Source organism: Ambystoma mexicanum, chromosome 1p (genome assembly GCF_040938575.1).
Source record: "Ambystoma mexicanum isolate Mex_15411 chromosome 1p, UKY_AmexF1_1, whole genome shotgun sequence".
Classification (NCBI taxonomy): Eukaryota; Metazoa; Chordata; class Amphibia; order Caudata; family Ambystomatidae; genus Ambystoma; species Ambystoma mexicanum.
In genome coordinates, this window is record NC_090921.1 from 1,054,993,231 (window position 1) to 1,055,017,994 (window position 24,764).

General features: G+C 43.7%; 1 protein-coding gene across 2 annotated transcripts in view; it reads left to right on the forward strand.

Moving 5' to 3' along the window:
- The window catches only part of LOC138447946 (uncharacterized), a 132,058-nt gene extending 107,755 nt beyond the window's left edge, over positions 1-24,303 (forward strand). For both annotated transcript variants that reach the window (XM_069604475.1, XM_069604477.1), the window contains exon 5: positions 24,013-24,303. In XM_069604475.1, coding sequence (XP_069460576.1) covers positions 24,013-24,126 — 114 coding nt within the window. In that variant the 3' untranslated portion in view covers positions 24,127-24,303. The remainder of the gene's footprint in view (positions 1-24,012) is intronic.
- Positions 24,304-24,764: the final 461 nt, after the last annotated feature.

Sequence of the window (24,764 nt, forward strand, 5' to 3'; positions counted from 1 at the left end):
AGCATAGTGCCTTATTAGCCACTGAGCACAGTGAGTATACGGTTATAGTGGCCAGTAAGTCATTCCCTCTTTGGCAAGGCCATTGTATGTGGCACTCATTGAAATAATTTAAAAACAGTGATTTCTGACTAGTGATTTCTGACTAGTGTATTGAAATGTAAGTACAGAACCTTCAATGGCACATTCGCGGTCAGTGGTTTCTGAATGGATGGGCCTTCTTACCCTTGGGGTGTGTAAGTGAATAACTGACATCCAATTAAATGCAGCAGGACAAATCTGCACATGCAGCGCTGGATAGCATCTTCCATGGTGTTTTCTTTAAAAGCCTATTGACATTAGGAAAGTGAGCTAATATTATACAGTTGTCAATTGGCATTCCTGACTTTTTCATCAGAAAAGCTATTAATCAGAAAACATACAATATTACCCAATTCAGTGCTTAATTTGTGCTGGTGTTTGCCGGTGGGCAACACCGGCTCAGTTTTTTCGGCACCGGCACTCTTTCTGGCCCTTCATCACGGCTCGCTGAGCAGCAGTGCCCAGGGGATGAAGGCATTCATCAAAGAAAGTTAACACGTAGAATTTTCTTTGATGAATGCAATTGCCGATCCAAAATCCTTAGAGGCGAGCGAGGGGCCGGGTTTCAAGCCCAAGCCTGGGCCGTCTCACGTCTCAGGGCTGCCTGTAGGCCCTTTCTACTCTGATCTGCTCTTCATGATCAGGGTCTGCAGGCAGCGAGTCGACGCGAAATACCAGGGTGCCAAGTGAACTGATAGTGAAGGAAGATGTTACTTTTTTACAAAACATTGGGAGCGGGCCTCAGCCGGCCTCGCTTCCAGTGTTTTGTAAATAAAAGGAACATCCTGCAACTGCTCGACCGCCCTTGACGGGCGGTGCCGAGCACAGAGCTGCAGAGAGACAGGGAGAGAAAGTCAGAGACAAGCAGAGCAGGCTGCAGCCCTGCTTCATGAAGGAGACTGGCTATTGGGAGCCCATCTATGTGAGTGGGGAGGTTTGCCATTTGACCTCAGCTCTGTTCGTGACGAGGTCCCGTCGATGAAGTGTCCGGCATCGATGCGTTCCAGCGAAGGAAGGGTTTTCGTTCCAGACCGTGATGAGGGAGCGTTGTGTGTCGCAGGTCTGTTTTTTTTTTCTCTAGAAATAATTTGCAATGGTAATAAATGCTAAATTAATGTGATGCACATTCTGTGAAACATATTACAGTTTAATTTTCATAAGGTATGTGTTTCAGAATATCTCTTGGCTAACACTGCAGTTAAACTGCAGATAGTCATCTAACAAAAGCTCCCATCTATTTTTGCTTAATTAGTAAGTGGTTCTGGATGCAACATTTCTGCACTTCATGAAAATGCCACAGGCAATTGGCTCACTATGGAGGAGGCTGTGTGCGCAGGCTGCGGCAGGAGGGTGGATGGATGAAGCGAAGGGCACTTTACCCTCACCCCCATGTGCACTGATCCAGTGCTTTGCTTTGCTATTCGTTTAGGCATGTGGCTTTTCTAAAGCGCTGCTTAGCGGGTGGGCGCTTCACGGTGTGCGACAGACGCACATTGTTTGCAGCCTGGAGTACAGTATTCCTTGATTGTTTTAAGAGCACCCCAGCGCCCCCAAAACACATCTACGTGCATATGAGATGCTTGGCCTTCTGGGGTTTCGCTGCAGCATTTCTAAAGAAAAATATGCACGGATGAGAATAGCGATAAACGAATAAACAGAAATATGTTAATTGAATAGCATTGTGCCAAGTACGTTCTCAACCTCAAACGCATGAATATTATGTACACGGACATGCTTTAGGGAGAAAAAAAATGTCTTTAAAACATTGAGCTGATGTCGAAATGCAACATGCACACAGTCTAGAATAGATGCTGACACTGGATTACCCCCGTAACCTTCGATGGATGTAAATGATGAGATGCCATGGCAGGCCATAGTCTGACATTTAGTGGTAGTCGCAGGGTATAACAAGATTTGTTTTCGAAAGTCGAAAACGGATGTCGACAGGGTGTGTTAGTAGTATCCCTAGTGTGACGTGTACTGTACCCATGGTCCTTCACGCGCCGAGGTCCCTCAGATTTTTTCTTTCTGCCATCGTGGTCGGTGGCAAATTGCAGAGTTCTTTTCCAGGCTGATGCCTTTGACTAGTTAAAAGTTTATTCGTAGAGTTCTTGTTCTTTCTTAACTGTCCGCTTTTGCCGCAGCGTCATCCAACTGCTCGACGGAAAACTCCATCATCAATGATTTCATCGACTACCAGACATGCCCTTCACAGGCTTGTTCGGGCTCGGCCCTTACAGTAGGGAGAGAGGGGGAAGGTCTTTTCATACGGACACCTTTTAGAGAATGCATATTCTGCCACCCTTTTTCCCTTGTTTTCGCCTAACTGCCCTTTCTATTTATAATGGACAAAGCACCTTTTAAATGTTGCCCTACATGCCATAGAAAATTCCTGTGGAAGGACACACACTGAGTGTGCAATTACTGTCTCCCTATGGACCACCCCAAAAAGCTTTGCAAAGCCTTCAAATATTTCTGCCCGAAAACTCTCAAAGACCGGCGGACCAAGCGCTGGGCTGTCCATGCAATACAGGCCAAAGCCTCTATCGATGTGACAGAGGATTTCAGCTAGGGCAGTATCGGTGTCCTTAGTGACGCTGAAGGCGACGAGGGTTCGTCAGAACCCCATGTGCGGGCCCCCGACTCCAATAAGCAGGCCTGCGGCTCTGTGACGGTGACGACACCTGGCAGCCATGGCACACACACACACACGTCCAAACACACAAAGCACATAGCCCACGCATTACATTCGACAAAATCGTCGAATGTCGAGGCCCACGCGATGTCTGCAGAAATAGCCTCTAAATCTTCCATGTCCTCTGGGCCATCGCTTACGCCTTCGCCTCATGAAAGGCCTCAAAAACATTTAAAAATAATGCAGGACTTGCCGGGGTGTTCAAACCTTTGGTGGCATGCATTTATGACCTTTTTGATAGGTCGGAACTTTTTATTCGGTCATTTCTTCCGATTCCACCAGTGCGAGAGGATCATCTAGATGGGGGTCCTCGGGGAGGGGAAGTGGGACACCGAAGGTTCAGACGCTGTATCCGCTGCCTAGTGGCACCTTTTCTCCATCCTGCCTGTTAGGATACTTAAAAACTCTACCACCCCTTTTCCAACATGAACACTTTCTCACAGCGTGAACAACAACGGACTAATACCCGAGCCATTTACCTGACATTTCCCAACACAAGGGTCAGGTAGAGTCAGACAATTGCCGACAACTACACACTCCTGACTACCCTTTCCCTTCCCCATTGGGTTAAAAGGCAGAGCACAAGAGCACACTCTGAGCATGGCCGAACGCACGAGGAAGCAGCTATTCCAGGACGGCAGTTCAAACAGAGAAGAAAGGCGGCGAGAACTGAAAGGACATCAAGGAGGGAGTTTCCCTTGCCCTTTTCAACCCAAGCCTGCGAAACCTCAGATGAAAGAAACATAAGACCGGAAATCGCAGCTGGCCCATGGTGTGACGGATGTCAGCGGTACTTGGCACGCTCCCACACTGATAGCCAGGGCAGGGAGACGAGGTTGCTATCATGGTACCATCCTTGAATCCCGTGGCAAAAGGAATCACCAACAAGTTTAGCACAGCCGGTGAGTTGGAAGAAGCTGATAGTCACCCGAACTGTGTTGAGCTCAAGGTTGCAATGGCAACAGTAAGAAGATAAGTAGACAAGAGGTCTTTTGTTTGTGAACACATTGGTACCAGAGACAGAGTGGTCCGGCGCAACATGGGCACCCAGTCGAAGGTCTCTGACTGGTACCCCTCTTATGAACAAAGAAACTGTATTGAATATTGGGAAGAAAGAAAACTACAAGTACCGAGAGGCCATAGGGAAGGCTGGTATAGAGAGTTAAGGTGTTTATACAAGGGTTGGAACAAATCCCTTGTACAATCGAAAGTCCTCAACCCATTATCAAAGTTTTGACATTGTGAAACAGGCGTTTGGGCCCGGCTGAGGGAAATGCTGTGCGAACTGTGAATGTGTATAACCCACGCTTGCCGTATACAAATAGAGTGACCCACTGAGATGAAATCACCCTTCGGAAATCTCTATTTGAATTGGCAAAATGCGTTGGAAGGTCTGAGCCCGGACGAGCGGGACCTTACTAAAACCAAAGGGGTTGTTTAAAAAAACATTAAGACTGGTGAATAAGCAAATAAAGGTGATTGTTATAGAAAGGCGATAGTAAACCCGACTGAGGGAATCAAGAGCCAAATTGTGAAGAAGCTTGGTGAATAGCATTGTGATGACAAGTATGAACCCGACAGAGGGATGTCCACAGTGACTGCTTGGTCTGAGCCTGACTGATGGAGACTGACTACTGAGTGAAGGATCAGAGCCCGGCTGAGGGGTATCCAAGGGTGAAGGGTAATCACCTAATGCAAAAGGATAACGGAAGGAACTTTTAAAAAAAATTGTTTCATTATTTTGAAGTACCAGGCCCTCTGAAGCAAGAGACTTTGCATGAGAAGAGACTTGGACGCAGAAGGCCCTGATACTGAGAAAAGGGACTGTAAGCTAATGGTGGAGAAGCCTAGGAGTGTGCTGTGCTCGAGAGTCCCGCCTTGTCCTGTGCTACAAATGTGGAGAAGGGAGACCCGGTCATAGTATCCTGACTCATAATTTTGCAAACACTTCTTTCTTTTCTTGGTAACATTATCCCACACTCTTTTGTAACATAACGGTAAGGATTGGCAATAGGTTTCTTAGTATAGACGCTTTTATTTGACTAGACTCCACTTGGATGGTATTATTATTATTTGATCATCGTAGCTTGCTCACATCTTAGATTTAGGTTTAGATTAGGCGTTTATGAAACTGTAAAGTGGGTGAGATAAACACCCTTGAACTGTGATCACTTCTGTCTGTCTTACTTTGATGCCATGCCTTTCTTACAGATGACTTGGAACAACATGTTGAAGTGGTTCCAGAACCCCTAAAATCACAATTGCTAAACACCATTTCAGAATACAAGCAGGTATCTAACTGCATACTCAAAATAATCTTGATGCATCAGACAATGCAGGCCGCATCATCGCAGAGGGCACACTCATCAAACACTGCACCTGGCTCAGACAGTCTGGTTTTAAATTCGAGGCTCGGACAACACTCCTTAACATGCCGGTGGAACCTAATGTCCTTTTCGGTAAGGCTGTGGGAGACACCTTCAAGAGCGTGAAGGAAGTGTATGACACTCTTAAATCCCTCTGCCAATTAACTAACAAGCCCTACGTACAACGGGGCTCCTGAAACTCCAGAAGGTTTTGGGTCAGGATTCACGGATACACTCAGGGCGGACAGTCTTCATCTTGGGGCCCATAGCAAGGACAATCTTCCTCTTCTGGTTTTCAAAGAGGAAATAGAAGTTCCAGAGGAAGACGCAGAACATCAGCTGGGAGGGGCTGCCCCCCTCCCAAACAATGACGCACCGCTGCAGGTCACCTCCCATGCCACCCCAGTAGGTGGTCGAATTTCACACTTCACCCACGCATGGGAGGGGATAACGTCAGACAAGTGGGTGTTGTCCAGTGTGGCGGGCGGGTATTACATCAACCTTTTACAAAAGCCACCCAACCGCCCACAAGACACAGAAATCTGATGCCAGAGGTGAGGCGGCACACTATTAGAAGAAGTAAAGGCACTGCTGGAGAATGACACCATAGAGATCGTCCCAGCAAACCAGGTAAACAAGGGTATTTAGATCTGCACCCTGCGAACAAATATGTCAAGTCACAAATGTTTTGCATGGTCACGCTTCAAGAGATAATCCCGCTCCTAAAACAGGGGCACTATATGGCAATATTGGATATGAAACATGCATACTTTCATATTTCAATGTTCCCTGCGCACAGAAAATATCTGCAATTGAAAATAGCAGGAGTACACTACCAGTTCAAGGTACTCCCCTTCGGCATTGCTCCAGCGCCAAGAGTATTCCCAAAGGTGCTTGCAGTAGTGGCAGCACACCTGCGCAGACAGTCAATCCCCGTATTCCCTTATCTGGATGACTGGCTATCACCAGGGAATCTCCTCAAATGTGCAGACAAAACACACAAAAGACGATGGACCTTCCTTTCAATTTGGGTTTCTCCATCATCAAAAAGAAATAAAGTCTAGTCCCTGACCAAATAAAACAATTTCTGGGAGCAATTCTAAAGACAAAAAAGGAGCTGGCTTTCCCATCAAATGAGAGAGTACAAAACATTCTGTTGCAAGTACCTCACTTCAAGGCCGGTCGCCAGATAACTGTACGCAAAGCAATGCGCTTGCTTCGGATGATGGCCTCATGCATTCACTTGGTTCCACACGCACGCCTGCGCATGCTCCCAATGCAGGAATGGTTTGCGGAACAATGGTCTCAGGCAAGCGGTCAGTGGGACGATCTTGTGGTTGTTTCGCTAACCCATGTACACCCTCTTCGCTGGTGGTCCAGCGACAACCTGCTAAAAGGAAAACCCTTTTGAGTTCTACCAACACAAGTGATTCTAACTACAGACGCCTCATTTTCCGGATTGGTGGCCCACTTCCTTCAACACACAGCCCACGGCCATTAGACACACTCTACAGCGCAAAAACACATTAACTTCCTAGAACTTCTGTCAGTTCTCAAGGCTCTTCAAGCTTTTCAGCAGCATCTTTCAAATCAAACAGTGCAAGTCCTCACAGACAGCACCACTGCCATGTTCTGAATAAACAAGCAGGAAGGAACACGCTCTCAAGTCTGTCCAAACTATCCTTTTGGAAGTGGGCACTCAAGCGGAACATGTCCCGGGAGGATAGCTCAGCGGCAACGTGCGCGCCTTGGAAGGCAGACGACACGAAGCAACACAGGTTCGATCCCCGGGTCTGCGCTTAAAAACCTCTGGGTGTTTAAGCGCATTATAAATACGCAACTAAGACAAAAAAAAAAACAATTACGCATCCAAAAAACAAACAATTCCTGTAACAGCGCCTCGATGCCTGTGGGCTGTGTGAGCGCTTTAAAAATGTAAAATAAATAAATAAATGAAATGTTCCTAACCTCTCAACACGTTCCAGCTGGAAGACTCTCTAAGCAGATACCCTCTACCAGAAGAACACCAGAGCAACATGAGTGGCAACTCCACAAAGATATCCTAGATGGAGTCTTCACCCAATGGGGTCATCCCCCGTTAGAATTGTTCGCCACCAGCCTAAACGCGCAATGCCCAGACTTTGCATTCAGGTTTCCCCAACCAGGATCCAAAGAGAATGCCCTATGGATGAACTGATCAGGGAAATTTGCTTATGATTTCCCTCCAATGCCACTCCTCAGCAGGATTGTGCACAAGATGCACCAGGAACAAGCGACTCTAATCAGGGTTGCTTCTATGTAGGCGAGACAACCTTGGTTTCCACATCTGCTCAAACTCGCAATGTGCGACCCAATTAAGCTCCTATGCCCCTACAACATTCTAACACAACACGACACAAGGGAGCATCCCTCCACCCTCAATCTTTGAACTTGGCAGCTTGGCTCCTGAAGTCATAGAATTTGGCCACTTAGATCTTCCACAAAGGTGTATGGATATCCTGAAGGAGGCACGGAAACCCAACACCAGGCACTGCTATTTCAAAAGATGGAAGAGATTTGTGATATGGTGCAGGTCACAAACCCAAAACCCAACAGAATGTTCCCCTGCCAACATTCTACATTACATGCTTTACCTACTAGACTCCGGCCTAGTAATCCACTCCATCAAAATACACCACTTCACAAAACAAGTTGTCCTGGCGGAATGTTCCTGTCATTAAAGCATTCATGGAAGGGGTAAAGAGGCTATACCCTCCCATCTCTAACCCTCCACCGGATTGGGACCTTAATGTCGTGCTCTCCAAGCTCCTGGGTCCGCCCTTTAAGCCTATGCACAAGGCCAGCCTAAAACATTTCACTTACAAAACTGCATTCCTAGTAGCCATCACCTCTATAAGACGAGTCAGTGAGCTACAGGATTTGTTCGTGCAAGACCTTTTCTTCATAATACACAAAGGCAAAGTTGTCCTCAGAACACATCCTAGGTTTTCACCTAAAGTTCATTTCAAGGTTCGTTCCATGTTAATCAATCCATAGAACTTCCTACCTTCTTTCAAAATCCATCTAACTCAGCTGAAAGAAGCCTCCACACACTTGATGTATGGAGAGCGGTCTTGTTCTATGTGAACAAAACTAAACCCCTAAGGAAAACAGACCATCTCTTTCTTTCCATAGCACCTGCGGGAGAGGGCGATCACATATCAAAAAACACCATCTCCAAATGGATAGTCAAGTGCATACAGCTGTGCTATTCCCTATCCAAAAGAATTTTACCTTTCACTCCCAGGGCTCACTCTACCAGAGGTACCAGAGCTACCTTAGCCTTCATTGCAAATATCCCTCTAGACACCATTTGCAAAGCTGCTAAATGGAGTTCCATGCATACTTGCACACAGTATTATTGCATTGACACTCACTCTAAAGCAGATTCACAGGTGGGACAAGCAGTTCTAAAACATCTATTTTCTGCTGTACCTTCTCGCATCCCACCTCCTTCTCCAGAAACTGCTCGCTAATCTATGCAGAGCATGTGATCTAAGCAGATCCACGAGCCTCAAAAGGTATACATTACTCACTGTAATCGTATTTCTGATGCTTGTATCTGCTTAGATTCAGATGCGCCACCCTTCCTCCCCTACTGGAGTTGAAGGTGCATAGATGTTTTCTGGTTTATCACTGTTTCTGCTTTATCACATCTGTACTCGCGCTACTCTTCATGCAACCTCTTGTCAGAAACAATCTGAGGGACCTCGACGCGTGAAGGGCCATTGGTACAGTACACGTCACACTAGGGATAGTATTACTGACACGCCCTGTTGACGTCCATTTTCAACTTTTAAAAACAAATCTTGTAATACTTTGCGACTACTACAAGATGTCGGACTATGCAGAGCATGTGAATCGAAGCAGGTACAAGCATCAGAAATACAATTACGGGGAGTAATGTATCCTACATATATATGTAGCCATAAAATGCCAAAAAGCTTGAAATTGGTTGCTCAGCCTCGGCTGCAGCGGATGCCCCGAGCATGGAGAAGCTGCTTTACTGTAACAAGAAACCACACAGTGTCTCGTAGTATCAGAAAGATTTTGTGATACGGTTGACAGGTGCACCTGTGCAAAAGTTTATTCAATCCAAAAAATCATGTATCCCAACATCACGGAAATACATAACGGCAGAGCATTGGCACTGCTCCCTCTGACTCCGTAATGCAATGCATTTGACCCACGCATCACGGCTTCGTCAGGAAAGTTATCACAACAGTAAAAACAGCACAGAGCATTAAAAAAGTCTCAGTCACTTTATCTGATGTGCAACGAACATAACTCCAATAACAGAGATTTAAAAAAGTACTAATAATTGTAAATGAATTAGCCCAAATGCAAACCTTTTCTCCAGGAAGTTGTCTTTGTCTTAAAGGGTATTGCTACTTTTTACACAACTTAATCAACCCAAGGCAGACATTTTGCAAGCCTGGCAGGACAACTACAAACCTGGTTTCACCCTTATTATGGATCATCAGTGCAGTATAGTCCTCACAGCCTTGTGGGTGGAGCGCTTAGCCATGTTTTCACAAGGCTAAGAAAGTTATGGTGGGTTTAAAAAGGTTTGAAAAAAACCCTTTCACCTGAAATGTGAAAGTAGGAAAGTCCTTTTGAGCCAAATCACATATTCCACAACGCCTCCTAGTAGCCATAGCTGGAAGTTCACCTCCAGTTCTGAACCACAACAGCAAGACTTTATGGGTATTCAAAGGAGCCCAAATGCAAACTCTTTCTCCAGGGAATTGTGTTTGTTTTAGCACTGAAAATCTTCCACGAGCTGGCGCAGTGACTGCGGCCTGTTCAAGGGAAAAACTCCCTGAATGGGGCGCTTTCCAATCAAATAGGACGCCGCCACCGCACCAGCTCACTAGCATGGCTACAGTGGTGCTCTATTCAAGTGTAAAACTCCCTGCTGGCATGCCCGCATGGGGTGGGGAGTTTTTCACTGAAATAGGGCACCAGCTTGGGGAAGCTTTTCAAAGGCTTCCCCATGCTAGCTAGCATGGCGGTGCTCCATACAAGTGTAAAGCGCCCAACTCTGTGTTTGCGTGGCAAGCCTTTCACTAAAAAGGATGCCACCAACACGCAAGCTGGCTTGATGGCGAAGCCCCATTTAAGATAAAAGCTCCCCTCCTTATTTGTATATTTTGTATTTTTATTACAATTATAGAGCCCTTTTCACCAAAAGCACTAGTACAGTTCAATAAAAAACAATTGGGGGTCATTCCGACCCTGGCGTTAAGGGTTTAACGGCGCTGTAAAAGGTGTTGGCGCCGTTAAACCCTTAACGCCTGATTACGTGGTCCCTTTGCGGGACCCGACCTTAAAGGCTGGTTTTAGCAGCCGTTAAAGTAGGGTGCCGCAAAGGGACCTCGGTGCTAATTACGTTACCGCAATTTGCAGTACCGTACTTAGTGCCTTCCCCAGTCCCATTGAGCCCTATGGGGCAAAAATGGGAATGAGGAAGGGCCATGGTGAAATGGGGAAATACCGCCCCGCCAACCTTGGAATGGGGCGGTATTTCCCCATTCCACCATGGCGGACTCGTTACAACACTGGCACTAACCATGGTGCTAATAGCGCCATGGTTTAGCGCCGGGGTTGTAATGAGGGCCATATGAGCAAAATTAATGAAACATTCCAGATGAAACACAGAAAAGGGGAGAAAGATACATTTTAATTGTTAGAAAGAGCAGATAGAAGGTGGGCTTCAAGATTAGACTGTGAAGGGAGGAGGAGGAATGAATAGAGAGGAAGGGAGTTCCATTGTTTCGGGAGAAGAAGAACAAAAGAGCAGAAGGAAGAAGATGCACATGGAGGTTTACGAACCGAGAGAAGGAACTGACCCTGAGAGCGAAGGGGAATAGAATAAGATAAGTGAAGAAAGATACGAGAAGCAAGACCATGGATACACTTAAAAACAATCGAAAGAAAGTGATACACAAGACGAGACTCGAAAGAAGAAGAGATATCGAAAGTAAGGAAGATGTGATCAAAGATCTAGGAGGAGGAGGGAAGAGAAGGCGGGCAGAAGAATTATAAAAAAGAATGAAGAGGAGCAAGATGGGAAGCAGGAAGACAGAAAAGAAGAGATGAAAAATAGTCAATACGAGAAAAGACCAGACAAGAAAGAAGAAGCTTAGTAGCATGAAAAGTAAGATAAAGTTGAGCATGACGAATATTAAAAAGAGCATAACAACAAGATCGAGCAGTGGAAGAAATGTGTAAGGAAAAAGACAGTGAGGGGTCAAGATTACACGCAAGTTGCGTGCAGAAGTAGAAAAGAGAAGAAAGGAAGGGGGAAGGGAAAGAGGATGAAGAGTAGGGGAACCGCAGTGGCAGTGAAAAACAAGATTTCAGTTTTTGAGGGATTAAGATGAAGAAATTGTGAGGACATCCAATTTTAAACAGCGGGGAGACAGAGACAATAGAATGTAGAGTATCATCACTAGAAACACAGAAAGCGAGAGCGAGTACCGGACGAGTACTGTCAGCTGTCCTGCTGCTGACTCTGCCCAGATTGCTTGCTGACTATATCCCTACTAATCGACTTGGGTATATCATTCTTCAACAGACTTCACTTCAAAGGACTTTGATTGAACTTTCATCTTGGTGTGTTACGCTAAAAGTTAATATTTTTTGTTGTAGTCACGCCCACTTAGCATCTGACGCTACATATTCAACTTCTGCGCGCGCACCGAGAGCGAGTACCGAGAGCGTACTGTCAGCTGTCCATTGACCGCTGCTCTGCCGTGTTACTCGCCCTTTTTTTCTTTCTTTTTAATTTTTCCTTCTATCTTTCATTTTGCTCTTTACTTGATACCCATGCGTGCATGCGTGGCTTTCATGGTTTAAAGCATGTAGGTCTGATAGCAAGACTTAACCTAGCGTATCTACGCAGCAAAACTGGGAGTGGGCGGGCCTTCTGCGTTTCCTCTTTTTTCTAATCTAGTTCTCCTTCAAACGCTTGCACAGGCATTTGTGCAACATTTAGTGGCCACGCCTTTATCTTGAATATTGTGTTGTGGATATTCGAACACGCTCAATCGTTATCAATTGAAGCGTGTGCCCTTTCCTGACCTCGGCACTGTGCCTTCGTGTTCTCACCCACAAGAAACTTCAATTGAAGTAACATAATTACTGGTTCAAATAACAGACTTCAAAATGATGCGGTTAACAACTGGCATGCCGCCTCCTCCCTTATGCTGTTCTTACTGCATGCCTCTAAACATACGCCCGGGGTTCCAACTGTCCTCCCTAGGTGGTGGGCCCCTGAGGCATTCAGGTCCTATAACCCAGCAAGGAAATGGGCATTCACCTCCAATACCCCAGCAAGGAAATTGAGATGCAAACAACCCTTCCATTAACATTAAACAACTTCCAGTTAATGTGCTGCAATCGGCTCGTTCTGTAGTTGAATCTAATCAAGTGCATTTTCTTTCGGATAACACTATGCATGAGCATGTTGCTGAGCATATGACTACTCATGATGAGGCCAGTCTGTATATTTCTAATTCTGTTCCAGTTTATGCAAACGTTTCACTCTGAGGCATCCCAATCCATCATACCTCCCTTCACTTATTCTCTCTATTCTCATGTTCTAAAAGACTCTTCCAACTTGGCTGAAGCTGCTGCTTTTGCGGATAAGCTTGAATCTCGATTCCAGGGTTTGGCCCCTAATTTGTCACTTCCTGTGGCTCAGTCAACTCAAGCTCCCACTATTTCTACCAATGAGGTAGCCGCTGTGCCTGACCCCATGGAAACCAGACTATCTATAGCACCAGAATTATAGCTTACTGATTGTCCCAATGACATCATTTCTCCATCAGACTCAGCTGCATCTGCTGCTCCTTCCTTTGCTAAGCCGATCCTGCGACCTTCATTCAGCTTCCCATCGGTCTCCAACCCAGTATTGGATGCGGCTCTCATGGCCATTAACACTACCATCTTTACGCTAACTAAGTTTTTTGAAGCTCTTGAAAGTAGAGCTACTTCTCAAGAAGCCATGTTATCCTCTCTTACTAATAAATTAGACTGGCTAGTTCTGAATTTACCGAGTATGTTAAAAAGTGTTTTGCCCGACTCGATACCTTATACATTGACTCAAGTCCTTCCAATGTCTAGGCTGAACGATACGCCATCTCCTGAGATCGCGCTCTCTCCTCTGAGACCAGTTGAAATGTTACCTGATGATAACTTGCCTTCATCCAATGATGAATGTATCTATGTCGACACTCCTGATCAATCCAAAGTGGAGTTACCACTTTATGATGTTTTTTGCCGACCATCTCAGAATAAGCACAGAAAACGAAAGCGGAATAGGAAGCGTACCTCTGTTCTTGGTTTTGATCAAGACTCGTCTATTGAGCAGACGAAAAGGAAAAAATTAAAAATCTTCCCATTTCGAAAAAAAAAAATTAAAAATGTAATCTAAAACTAAAGCTTTTGTGGCAAATCTTTCCATTGCGGAGCCTCAACAAGATCCGAGTCCTCAGTCGACAAAGAAATGTTGACTGATGTTTCTCCGGCCGATCCACGCCCCTGCATTCCTGGTCTGGCGTTATATGAAGGTAAGATACTGTAAAATCCTACATGTAACCTTGTTAAGGCTACTATGCCGTCAATTGAATGTAGCATTGCTAATAATACCATGACTCATGAACAATTGATGAACTTTTCTGTTTACTCAAACAATATTGTATCTTTCTATGATGCTATTCATCAGACTCTGCACAAAACTAATTTGCCTCCTGCTGTTCAAAGCCCTATGTTATGTGTGAACTTAAATTATGATGGTACATCTTTCAGAACTCTTGAACAAAAACGGAATGACCTTATTAAACTATTACCTTTTGCTAAAGGTTCTCCGGCCAAGTCTGAAAAAGATGACAAAATTGAACGTCCTCAGTCATCTTTGACAATACAAGACCAGGTTGCAGAAGTGCATGGTAGCCTTTCACCCTCCGCAAATGAGGAGGGGAGTCTTTTGGATAATTTGAGGGACGAAACTTTGAGAATTACCATGATAGACAGGGTTTATTCTGATCCCTTCCCAAATTGAGCCTCCCTGCTGGCTATCTTCCATGTTATTCCTGCCTTACGGCATGTTAACTCAAATGACATTCAACGGGTATCTTACCCAAAACCAGCTCATCAGGATATTGTCGATATCGTCATTCCTTCGCTAATAATTAAAAATGATGTGTGGCATCAAATACATCTCTTGCTTGATAAAGGCTTAGCTTTAGAGGTGGTCCCTACATTGGTACCTGCACAAGGCAATCCAAATAAAGCTATTCACTCACAGTCTGGCGCAAACAACAATCCTAGTACCAATTCTATTATTGGTACACATACGTGCTGTAACTGCAAGATTGCCCCGACTAATCCTCCTCAAACCGTGATTCCAAATGGGCTTGGCTTTCTCATACTCGTAACAAGGAAGTAAAAAACCATTAGCAAACTGACTTGTACCCTCTCCATGAGTACTCACTAGCTTCATGGAATACAAGAGTGTTTTCTCATCTAATGACATCTAAACCAGTATTATTGAACCAATATGATCTAGCCCTGTTACAAGAAACTTGAATGATGTCCCCTCTAGTGTGGCAAGATCATCAGGTTGCCCTAATACCAGCCTCTAAAGCAGCTAAAGGTAGACCTGCTGCCGGTCTCCTAATAGCAGTGTGCTACGATTCGCAATTAACCATTGAGTCATTGTATTCCCCTGATCATGGTATTCAACCAGTTATCATACACACATTAAATAAGAATCATCCTTTCTATCCTATGATGATGCTAATAAACATATATTGGAACCCATTATCACCAGGTGAAGCACAATTTATTGACATAATTGAAGAGATCTTAGATCAGACTCTATTGAAACATAATATCTCAACAACAATTATTGCTGGTGATTTCAATATGAACCTCTTTACAAATTATAAGCCCGGCTCTACATCAACGATAGAAAAATTGTTAACTTTGATGGAAATAAGACAATTCTACAGTTTAAATGGCTCCTTTAAGACTGATACTCCACCCCACGCTACCTGGTCAAGAGGCTCTTCTTATTCCAGGCTTGATTATGTTTTTATCTCAAATAACACAAACAAGCTAGTGTGCTCCTTCCAAGTTGTCCCAACGCAAGTAAGTGACCGCAATCTACTTCAAGTTCGTTGGTTTCCCCATTCCACAAAAACAGCTACATATTTTAAAGGGGAATTTGAGACGAACAATGCGAACAATCGGATTAAATGGAATCCCAAACTCATCACGTGGTTGCACCAGAAAGTAATACACTCATTAAAAAACAAAGAAACACGTGAAAACAATTTTTATAGTGAGTTTATCCAGATGATTTCACAAACAGAGTTGGCAATAAGCCAATGTTTAATCATAAACATATATGGAATACATCTATACCTAACCTTAAAAAAGAATTATGAAGAGCAATAAGAGTGCTTCCCCCTAGTGGGAATAATTCAAACAAACTTTCACTAAAAACCAATTACAGACATAAAATTAAACAGATGTTATGTATACAAAAACAAAACGATGCTGAAGTTATGCTCCAAACTCTATTTACAAAATCTACAAGTGAGATATGGCAGATAATAAATATTACCTCTGGAAACGCTCAGCGATCCACACAATTAAATGGTATTGATGAAATGACCTGGAGAACACATTATCAAAATTTACTTTTTAAAATTGCAATACCATCTCAAACTATTAATTGTAACTTATGTGATCTAGATAATTTTAAATTTGACTCTACAGATATATTGATAATAATCAAAAAACTTAGCATGTCAAGAGCTCCTGGGCCTGATATGCTCACTAATTTTATAATCGAATCAAATCCAGAGGCTTGGGCTGAACTTCGTAATAAAATATTTTAAAAAATTGTTAAAACTATGAAGATACCGCTTTCCTGGCAGGCAGCTATAGTAATTCCTATTTTTAAACAGGGAGATTGAGCCAATCCTTTTAATTATCATCCCATTGCGCTTTTAGATGCTCCAGGCAAGATTTTAGCTAGGCTTTTAATACGTGATTTTACCAAATGGCTTATTGAAAAGGATCTCATGGACATACAGCAATCTGGAGTTGTCCCGGGAATTGCCACAGGTCTAAACCTTATAATAATATCAGCCATTGAAACACAAGCAATAAAAAAAAATAACTAGTATATGTGGCTCTAGTCGATTTTAAACAAGCCTTTCACTCTGTTTCGAGGCATATTCTATGGAATAAACTTATAAAGGCAAAGTGTCCATTGTATATTATTTATTTAATACATCAGTTTTATTCTAACACGACAATAAAAATAAAACTTTCAACTGATGGACTCTTATCAGAGTCTATTCAAACCAATGTAGGTCTGAAACAAGGTTGCCCTTTCGCCTCTATACTATTTAATTTTTATATCAATGATTTTTATCAGGCTTTGAAGACTGTTCGATCCTTTTCCCCAAAGTTAGGCACTTATCACATACCATATCTATTATATGCGGACGATCTTGTGCTCTTTGATAGGACACCGATCGGTCTCCAGAGAAAGCTCACAGCCCTTACAATATATGCTGAAGACAATAATCTGGAGATAAGAAATCTAACATTCTAGTGTTTAATCATTCCACTAAAAAAGACAAGTATACATTTAATTGGAAATTGGCCAATAAATCTCTATCCCAAATACTCCACTATAAATATCTACGAGTTAACATAAATGCACATTTCTCTGGGAGGCCGTACAAAGAAGAGCTTACATTAAGAATGAGATTACTTGCAACTCAAGCCAAGGCACTCCAGAGAAAATATGGGAGATTTTCATTATTACCTGCACGCATGTTTTACTTACAAAAAGTCATTCCGGTCATTACCTATGGCAGTCAAACCAAAACAATGGATAAACCGGTTAGATGGGACTTACTAGAAGGGATATATTGGAACGCCATTTTACCAGTGCCCATCTGTACTCCAATAGCCCTCATTCGATATAAAATGGGTCTGATTTCTCTAAATGTAGCTGTTTCTTGGGCAATGATATCCCTATACAGGAAAGCTCGATTGTCTACAAGTCTATCAAAAAATCTATTTCCGGTTATAAAAAATCTTCTAGAAACCCTAACCCCCACTCCAATAACAAAATGGAAAACTACTTGTGAAGAAATCCCAAGGGCAGCAACCGTTTCCAGTGAATTGCTAATGGAATTTCCTGACAAAGCAAAGTTGAAACTCTACAGGAAAGACTGGATTGAAACAAGCGAAAGATGCTCCGGTTATCAAGCATATAACGCAGATCTTTTTTAATTAAAGCATTAAATGAGGTACTGCCCTATATTAGAATTTTTCCTGATCGGTTATATGCAGATACATTCCTATGCTTTAGATTGAATTCATTCCCAACAAAAACAAGAATTGCATTATATTCAAAAGAAGTCAGGTTGTCTACTTGGTGTAGATTTTGCAAATTGCCTGATAAGCAAGAAACCACTGCGCATTTAATCCCTGAATGTAAAGAACTAGATGAATTGAGGAAGACTCACTTTTTAAAATATTTTAAACAGAGAGTTACTTTGACAAAAGAACAAATGTGGAATGAAGTTGTTAATCCTACCAACACTTCTCTCATTATTGTCACAATGAAATTTCTCTTACAGTTGAACTTATAGTGTGCTTTGTAATATTTAAGTTACAGGCATAGGCTTGATTAATGTAACTCGAATTTAATTTCGTATATTATTGTCATTGGTCACTATTATAGCTCCAATTACTTCTGTCATTTTATTACCTCTCGGTTTTATGATGATTTTAAAACATTTTATTATTCCTTGATAAATGCATTGAACAATTTCTGTTGTTTTATGACACGAACACTACGATCTAATAGTTATTTTCTCAAACACTAATGTGAACGTATAATCGTTTTAATTTGATGTTGATGGTCTTATTTGTAATTGAAAAAGTTGTTTAACAACTAAATCTATTTTTCAATAAAAAAAGAAAAAAATCTGGGTATCATTGGCATAAAGATGAAAGATTAAAAGAGGAATTGAGAGCAGAAGGGGCAGCAGTGTGAAGTGAAAAGAGCAAAGGATCAAGACCACATCCTTGAGGAAGACCATAAAGAATAAACCCTGTGCTAGTGCATCTGCACAAGGGCGGGGAGATTTTCACACCATCTCTTCTCGGAGGTAGAATGCTGGTGGCCACCTGTCTAAGAGAAATGCTCCTCCCCCTTTGCTTGGGAGAGCCTTCATTTTGCAAAGAAGTCCACTACTACTACTGCGGCTGGCGTGGCGGCGGCTACTGCTCCATTAGTAAATGGCATGAGTTTGTCGTCATGAACGACCGGCCACGTCGGCCCTGCCTATTGCCGGCCCTGATGCCTATGCAGGAGTCCCTGTAATAAGACTAGCTCCTTGAGCTGCCACTGACCCACAAGTTGAACCATCCTATCCCCATGCAAGAAACTACCTCTGAGCCATTGAGCAGAGCTTTGATCCATCAAACCACTAATTGAGTCATTCGAGCCAGCCACATGAAGGACATATTCTCTTGTCTCCTATGTTACTGCGCATTCACTGCGCTCTCAATCTCTTCCTCTTATAACGGTCCTTTACACTCCTGTGTGGGCTACCCTTTTCGCTCCTTTTCTTCTGTGACCCCTAAATATTGGAATACATTATCTCTCACTTTGCTCTTTTCCTTCTTTGGTCCCGTTCAGATCCTCTGTGAAGACTCATTTGCTGTTCTTGTGATGTTTCCTTTGTCTTTTATTTAATCTTTCTCATATTATGGTACCTTTTCTTGCTCAGCCGTTTTGGCAAAGTGCTCTACAAATTCAATACATACTAACCAACAGGCTCAACCATTTAGATCCCCTCCCTCCATCCCCGCTTCCCTACTCTGAATCTGTTATATGAACAGGCTAGTTTGCGGGCCTACCTCTGGTGCAGTTATGCAGGGACAGATAGGGGAACGCAGTGGTCGGCTTCCTCTATTCTTTGCTCTTATAACAGAGACTGGATCCAGTCTGCTCCAGACAACAGTACCATTCACTGGCACCGGTGCCAGGGTCAATTGCACCACATGTTGAGTGGGGATCCACCATGATCTCTGCAGGTAGCCACGTGCTTTTTAGAAACCACATCATTCTATGCTCTTCCCCTGCTTACCATGGACATAGAAGACAGCCCACCAGTACACATCCATAGAGGTAGTGACATAGTGTTGCAAATACATTTATTGTTTTTTTGAGGATGGAATGTTGAAAAGATGGGCATTCTAAAATTAGGGGAAACGGTTCGAATGCATTAATAAAAGGATGGGTATGAATTGATGACTCTGACAATTACAAGATGGCTCTGTGTGGTGCAATTGAACATCAAGTTAAATACTAAGGAGAACTTTGGAATTCTAAGAGAGAAAGGAATAGCAATGTAATATAATAATCCTGATGAATGCTATTTAATGGTAACTGTGGAAAAGCTCAGTAAGAGCAAAACAATAAAGAGAATGGTGTTTTTTTTTTACAGAGCAGAGTCCTGAACCCCCTTTTTTGGGTATGATGTATGTGCACAGAGATGTGCATTTGTTGTAGCAGATATAATGGTTTGCATAGTCATAATGTTGGCACCCATGTCCCAGGTCATTTCTTTTTCTTCTTGCTTGAATGGGCAAGCGTAGAGCGCGTAATATGGAAGGCAAAACAACTCACTGTTGGCGATGGCATAGTACAGACAAAAACAGTGTTACATTTGCCTTAGTTTTGTTTTTGCACCATTGCAGTGAAAACTACACATTGTGCCCTAATACTAATTATGTGCAAAGTTGCACTCGAGCAGAATTTCCATAATGAGGTCCCAGAAGCATCTTCGGACACCAGTGCAATACCTCATCCAGCCAGAGGTGAAAGGGTTTACTTGGGCTCCTCCCCTCAGCTGTCCCTTGTTCCCCAAAGATCTGCTCCAAGACAGTGAGATCCCCTACAGCAGATAGGGGGCTTCTGTGGCGCAAGTCAGAGGTTAAAGGGGATGCCGTCCCCGCTCCAAAAATAGTAGGATATGTGGTCAGCTTGCTCTCCATTTCTGCTCCGGTTTTATTTGATCTTTTGGAAAAGCATGTAAGCTATGTGTTATAGGCCAGTGCCAGGGCCATTGCAGGAGCTCAGACAACCAGCCTCTGCCTTCCTCTTGACTCAGGAATCAGAGCCTCACTCACACAGCTAGAGCATTGCATGCCACAGAGAGAGCGAATAACTGGTAAGGTGGCGTAGTGCTATGTTCTCTGTAAACCAGAGAACGCTGCTGATGTGTACTGCTCGTGACGCAGCCACCTGCTGGAGAGCGCAGTAAATGACAGCGGGCGTCCCCTCTTAAACCATAATTAACTTTCTTCACACACTAAACATATTACATATACTTATTAAGGAGTCTTGTCATTTTTGAGGGAGCTTTCCGTTTTCTCTGCTAGGATACCTCTTTGCAGTAAACAAACAGATATCCACGCTGTTAACAACTCAGGCGGCTGTATGTTATTTCAATTATTTATAGAGCTTCATATTGTACAAAGGAAGTCACAGAGCGTAGCTCAAACATGAATAAAATCTTTATAAATGCAACACAAAGACAAAGTGTTGAGCATATAAGTGAAACACAAAGAAAACAATTGGGTTGAGTGACGGTTACAAAATTCCAAACAGTAATGACAAATGTGTATGATCTTAGTACAATCACGTAAATGACCAGCGAAGGAAAAGCCAAGGTTGACTAAAGCCAAAATTATTTTTAAAAAATCAAACATAAATTATTGACAATACTAATTGTGTAATCCTTCAGGGTATATAATACCTTGAAGATTGAAGCAGGATTAATTCAAAATCATGCCTCTAGTCTACCTATGTGAACGTATAGAATCTAAGATTCAACAATGCTACTTCTAATCACATGGGCATTGATACATGTTTCGGCGTGCCAGTAGTAATGGCATCCACACACGCCTTCCTCAGGGCAGGAATAAAAGTACCCTAGGGGATGGCGGGGGGGGGGGGGAGAGAGGTTAGTTTTAGAATGGTAAGGACTAAGAAGTTTGAGATACTAAACAGTTTATTGATTTAACTGCCCTTAAAATTCATAGAAACCCCACATATCACTTACCCTGTACTTCGCACAGGGTTGTGTAGTGGTAGGTCCAAAAATGCAGATTCCTCCTGTATGGGGGACCACTCTTCTCTGAGAGTTCGCCTGATAGTTCAAAAGAGTTCTGGTCTAGGGTTAAACAAATCGACGTATGATTTTAATGTTTGCCCCTACCAAAAACGCGCATCATGTGTGAAACAACTGCAGAGTGCGCACGGAAACGTGAGTCACTGTATACGGTGTAGGCATTTGAGGCAAAGAACAAAAATGTACCACGGTTATGTTGGGGGTGGTTGTTAAAAATTCCCAAAGTTGTGTGTTTGGTTGTAGCGAATTTGATCGTCCGAATCGCTGCTTGAATTCGAAAAAGTAACCCATCTCCTTCGACCTTGTCCCTGCTTCTGAGATGTTTGCTGCAGTATCATTTGACTGTAAAAACAAAAGTGGCCTGGCAGCAGTGGTCGAAGTGAGCGGGAGCGGTCAGGAGCGGTGCTCCTATACTTTTTTTAATTACCTTTTACAGCTCCTATACTTTTATTTTAAAAAGAAACCGTTCCGGGAAGGTTTTGTTTTAAAAGAAAAGTGTAGGAAGAAGTTGAAACCTTCACTTTCAGTGCACTGCACTGAGCGTTCCCTTAAACTGCAGGTGCAAGTGTTTGGGGGGGTGTATTGTGAGTGGGAGGGGTTGTGGCAATGGGGTTTGTGAGGAGCAGGGGCAGCCCAGCAGGGAACATAGTTCCACTACTTCTTTTCGTACACTTCGACCACTGCCTGGCAGCATTGTAATTAAACTGCCAGGCCGCATATGGTGCGATGTTGCGGCGGTCTCTTACTTTACACAGAGACTGGGACACAAATACTTGTGTTTCAGAAAGCAGCAGACGCGAGCTGGGCTCAAAACATGAATTATGCAAGGACGTGTCTCACTCGTTCGCAAGCATGTTGCTTGCCTTGCAAAACCGACAGAGGGTTTCCATGGTTACACGGCAAACAACGGGAACAACCCCCGTGCTACCTTTTATGTTGTTGTCTGACCCATTTTTTTTCTTCTTCTTGAAAATCTGGTGACCCCCATCTCCACCTCGTCTCCAGATGTGTTCCCCGTGAACTGGAGAACATGGCGGATGTGCGCCTCTCGTGACGCAGCTAGCGCTGGAGAGAGCAGCGAATGAGAAACACGCTGGGTGTTAGTGGATTACTGCTGTGTCCTAATGAGTTGGCTTCCTTTATTTTGCTCACAACATATGCCATGCAATGACGGCAGACGTCCTGTGTCGCAACACTTGGGGCCTGATTGCAAGAGTGGCGGGGGCTGAAAACCACCTGGTAATTAGTATATCGGGGTGTTTACCATTCTGCCCACATCCAAGTTTCGTTACTGAGGTTTTTCTTTCCAGCTGCTATTGTGTGGAGGTAAATAGCACTAAGTGTGTTACTGCACCTACAGTAGAGAGACGCTTACAACCTGCAGATAACAGGTTTAATTCTTGGTGGGAAGACTGAGCTGCCTGAAATTGGCCTCTGAAAGTAGTTTCATTGAGTTGGGGTCAGTGCTTTAAGTGGGGTAAGAAATTGAGGGGGGGCCCTCGTTTGGGGGCGTGGTTTTCATTGTGGGCGTGGCCTAAAAGTGCACAAATCATAGTAAGGTGCGCAAACAAATATATAAATGTATGTGAGCATTTATATGTTTGTATGCGTACTACTATGGTGTGTGTACTTTTCAAGCCATATTTTATAAACATAGCAATGTTACATATTTCTATGTTTATAAAAGGTGGCTTGAAAAGTGCACAAACCATAGTAAGTTACGCACACTTGTGTGCTTACCTTACTATGGTTTGTGTACTTTTCAAGCCACCTTTTATAAACATAGATATTTGTAACATGTTTCTATGTTTCTAAAAGATGGCTTGACCGTAAACAATTCAAGGCATCTTTTATGAAGCGTTGATGACGGATAAAACAAACCGCAAGGTGGCTTTGTCCGTCGACAAAGCTTTATAAAAGATGCCTTGAATTGTGCACGTTTCAAGCCGTCTTTTATAAACATAGAAATATTTCTACCTTTATAAAAGATGGCTTGAAACGTACACAGTTCAAGGCATCTTTTATAAAGCTTTGCCGACGGAGAAAGCACCTCGGGCTCTGTGATCTATCTGCTCAGAGCACATAGATCACTGAGCCCGAGGCTTCTTTCACCCTCTGCGAACCCGCGGGCTCCGTGATTTAATCTGCATATTAGATCACGGAGCCCGCGGGGGTCAGTGACCTGGGGAGGGAAAACAAAGGGACAGTAACTCCCTCTGATGACCCTGATGAGGGGTCATCAGAGGGAGTTACACTAACTGACAGAAGTGCCGCCAGCCTCAGCATCGCTCTGGCTGGCTGGCACTTCTGTCAGCTTGGCCGACATAATGAAGGGCGCATCTCCCGTCGCGGCCCGCGGCCGTGGCGGGATAATGCATCCCGCCAATGTTGTGTGGGACGGGGGGCCCCGGCTCAGCCCCACTTTCTGGAGACTGCCGGGGCCCGGCCCCGGCAGGCCCCGGCCCACTTAAAGCACTGGTTGGGGTAATAATTATGCCTGCTATTTTCAATGCTGCAAAGCCACGAGGCGGCTCCATGGTTGTGTAACATAGGAGATGAACGTGTGGTTTTCTCACTCTTGCTCTTGCAGGCGCCACTCACCAAAGACGCCAGCGTGCGGGGAATGCTACGGGTGCTTGCCTCGCTCTCGGAGAAGAACACTGGAACCATGATGGACTGGGAAGGGAACACTCTCCCTTGGTGAAGAAATGTGGGGCGCAGTAACTTTGTAGTGACATCCGGAAGAAGGACTGATGCATCAACTGCATTGTGTTTAGGGGTGCACCGAAAAGTACATTTTGTATTTGGCTGAATATCGACTTGTTGAGAAGTTGGCCATAGCTGTTTTTTTTACGAATAAAGTTGCAACATGATCAACTCACTTGATGAACTAAAAGCGCTTGTTTAAATATGAATACCCATTCTGTTTCATTGCCCCCCTTGTAATCCAGAGCATGTGTTTGTCGGTTCATTAGAATAAAACATGTTTATGGCAGTGCAGTTAGTTTTCCTTTCTTTGTATCCAGGGATGTGGATTCAGAGGGGCGTGAAAGCACAACTCTGGGCATTAATTCAATTAACACCCTACTGACTTCCCAGGCGCTACTACTGCATGCAATCTTTTTGTATGCTTATTTCCTCTTAAATATTGCAGGAGAGTGTCATTTGTGATGACAACTGCAGTCCTAGAAGGTTAGGGGGGCGAGACTTTTTATAGTGCTCCGGCGCTGCTTTCCACCTGTGGTACTGAGAGGAGAAGGGGAGTGTGTTGTTTATGAACAGTGAGAGGACAGTCACACACACTCACACTCACACAGACACCTACAGACCTCGTGTTCATTC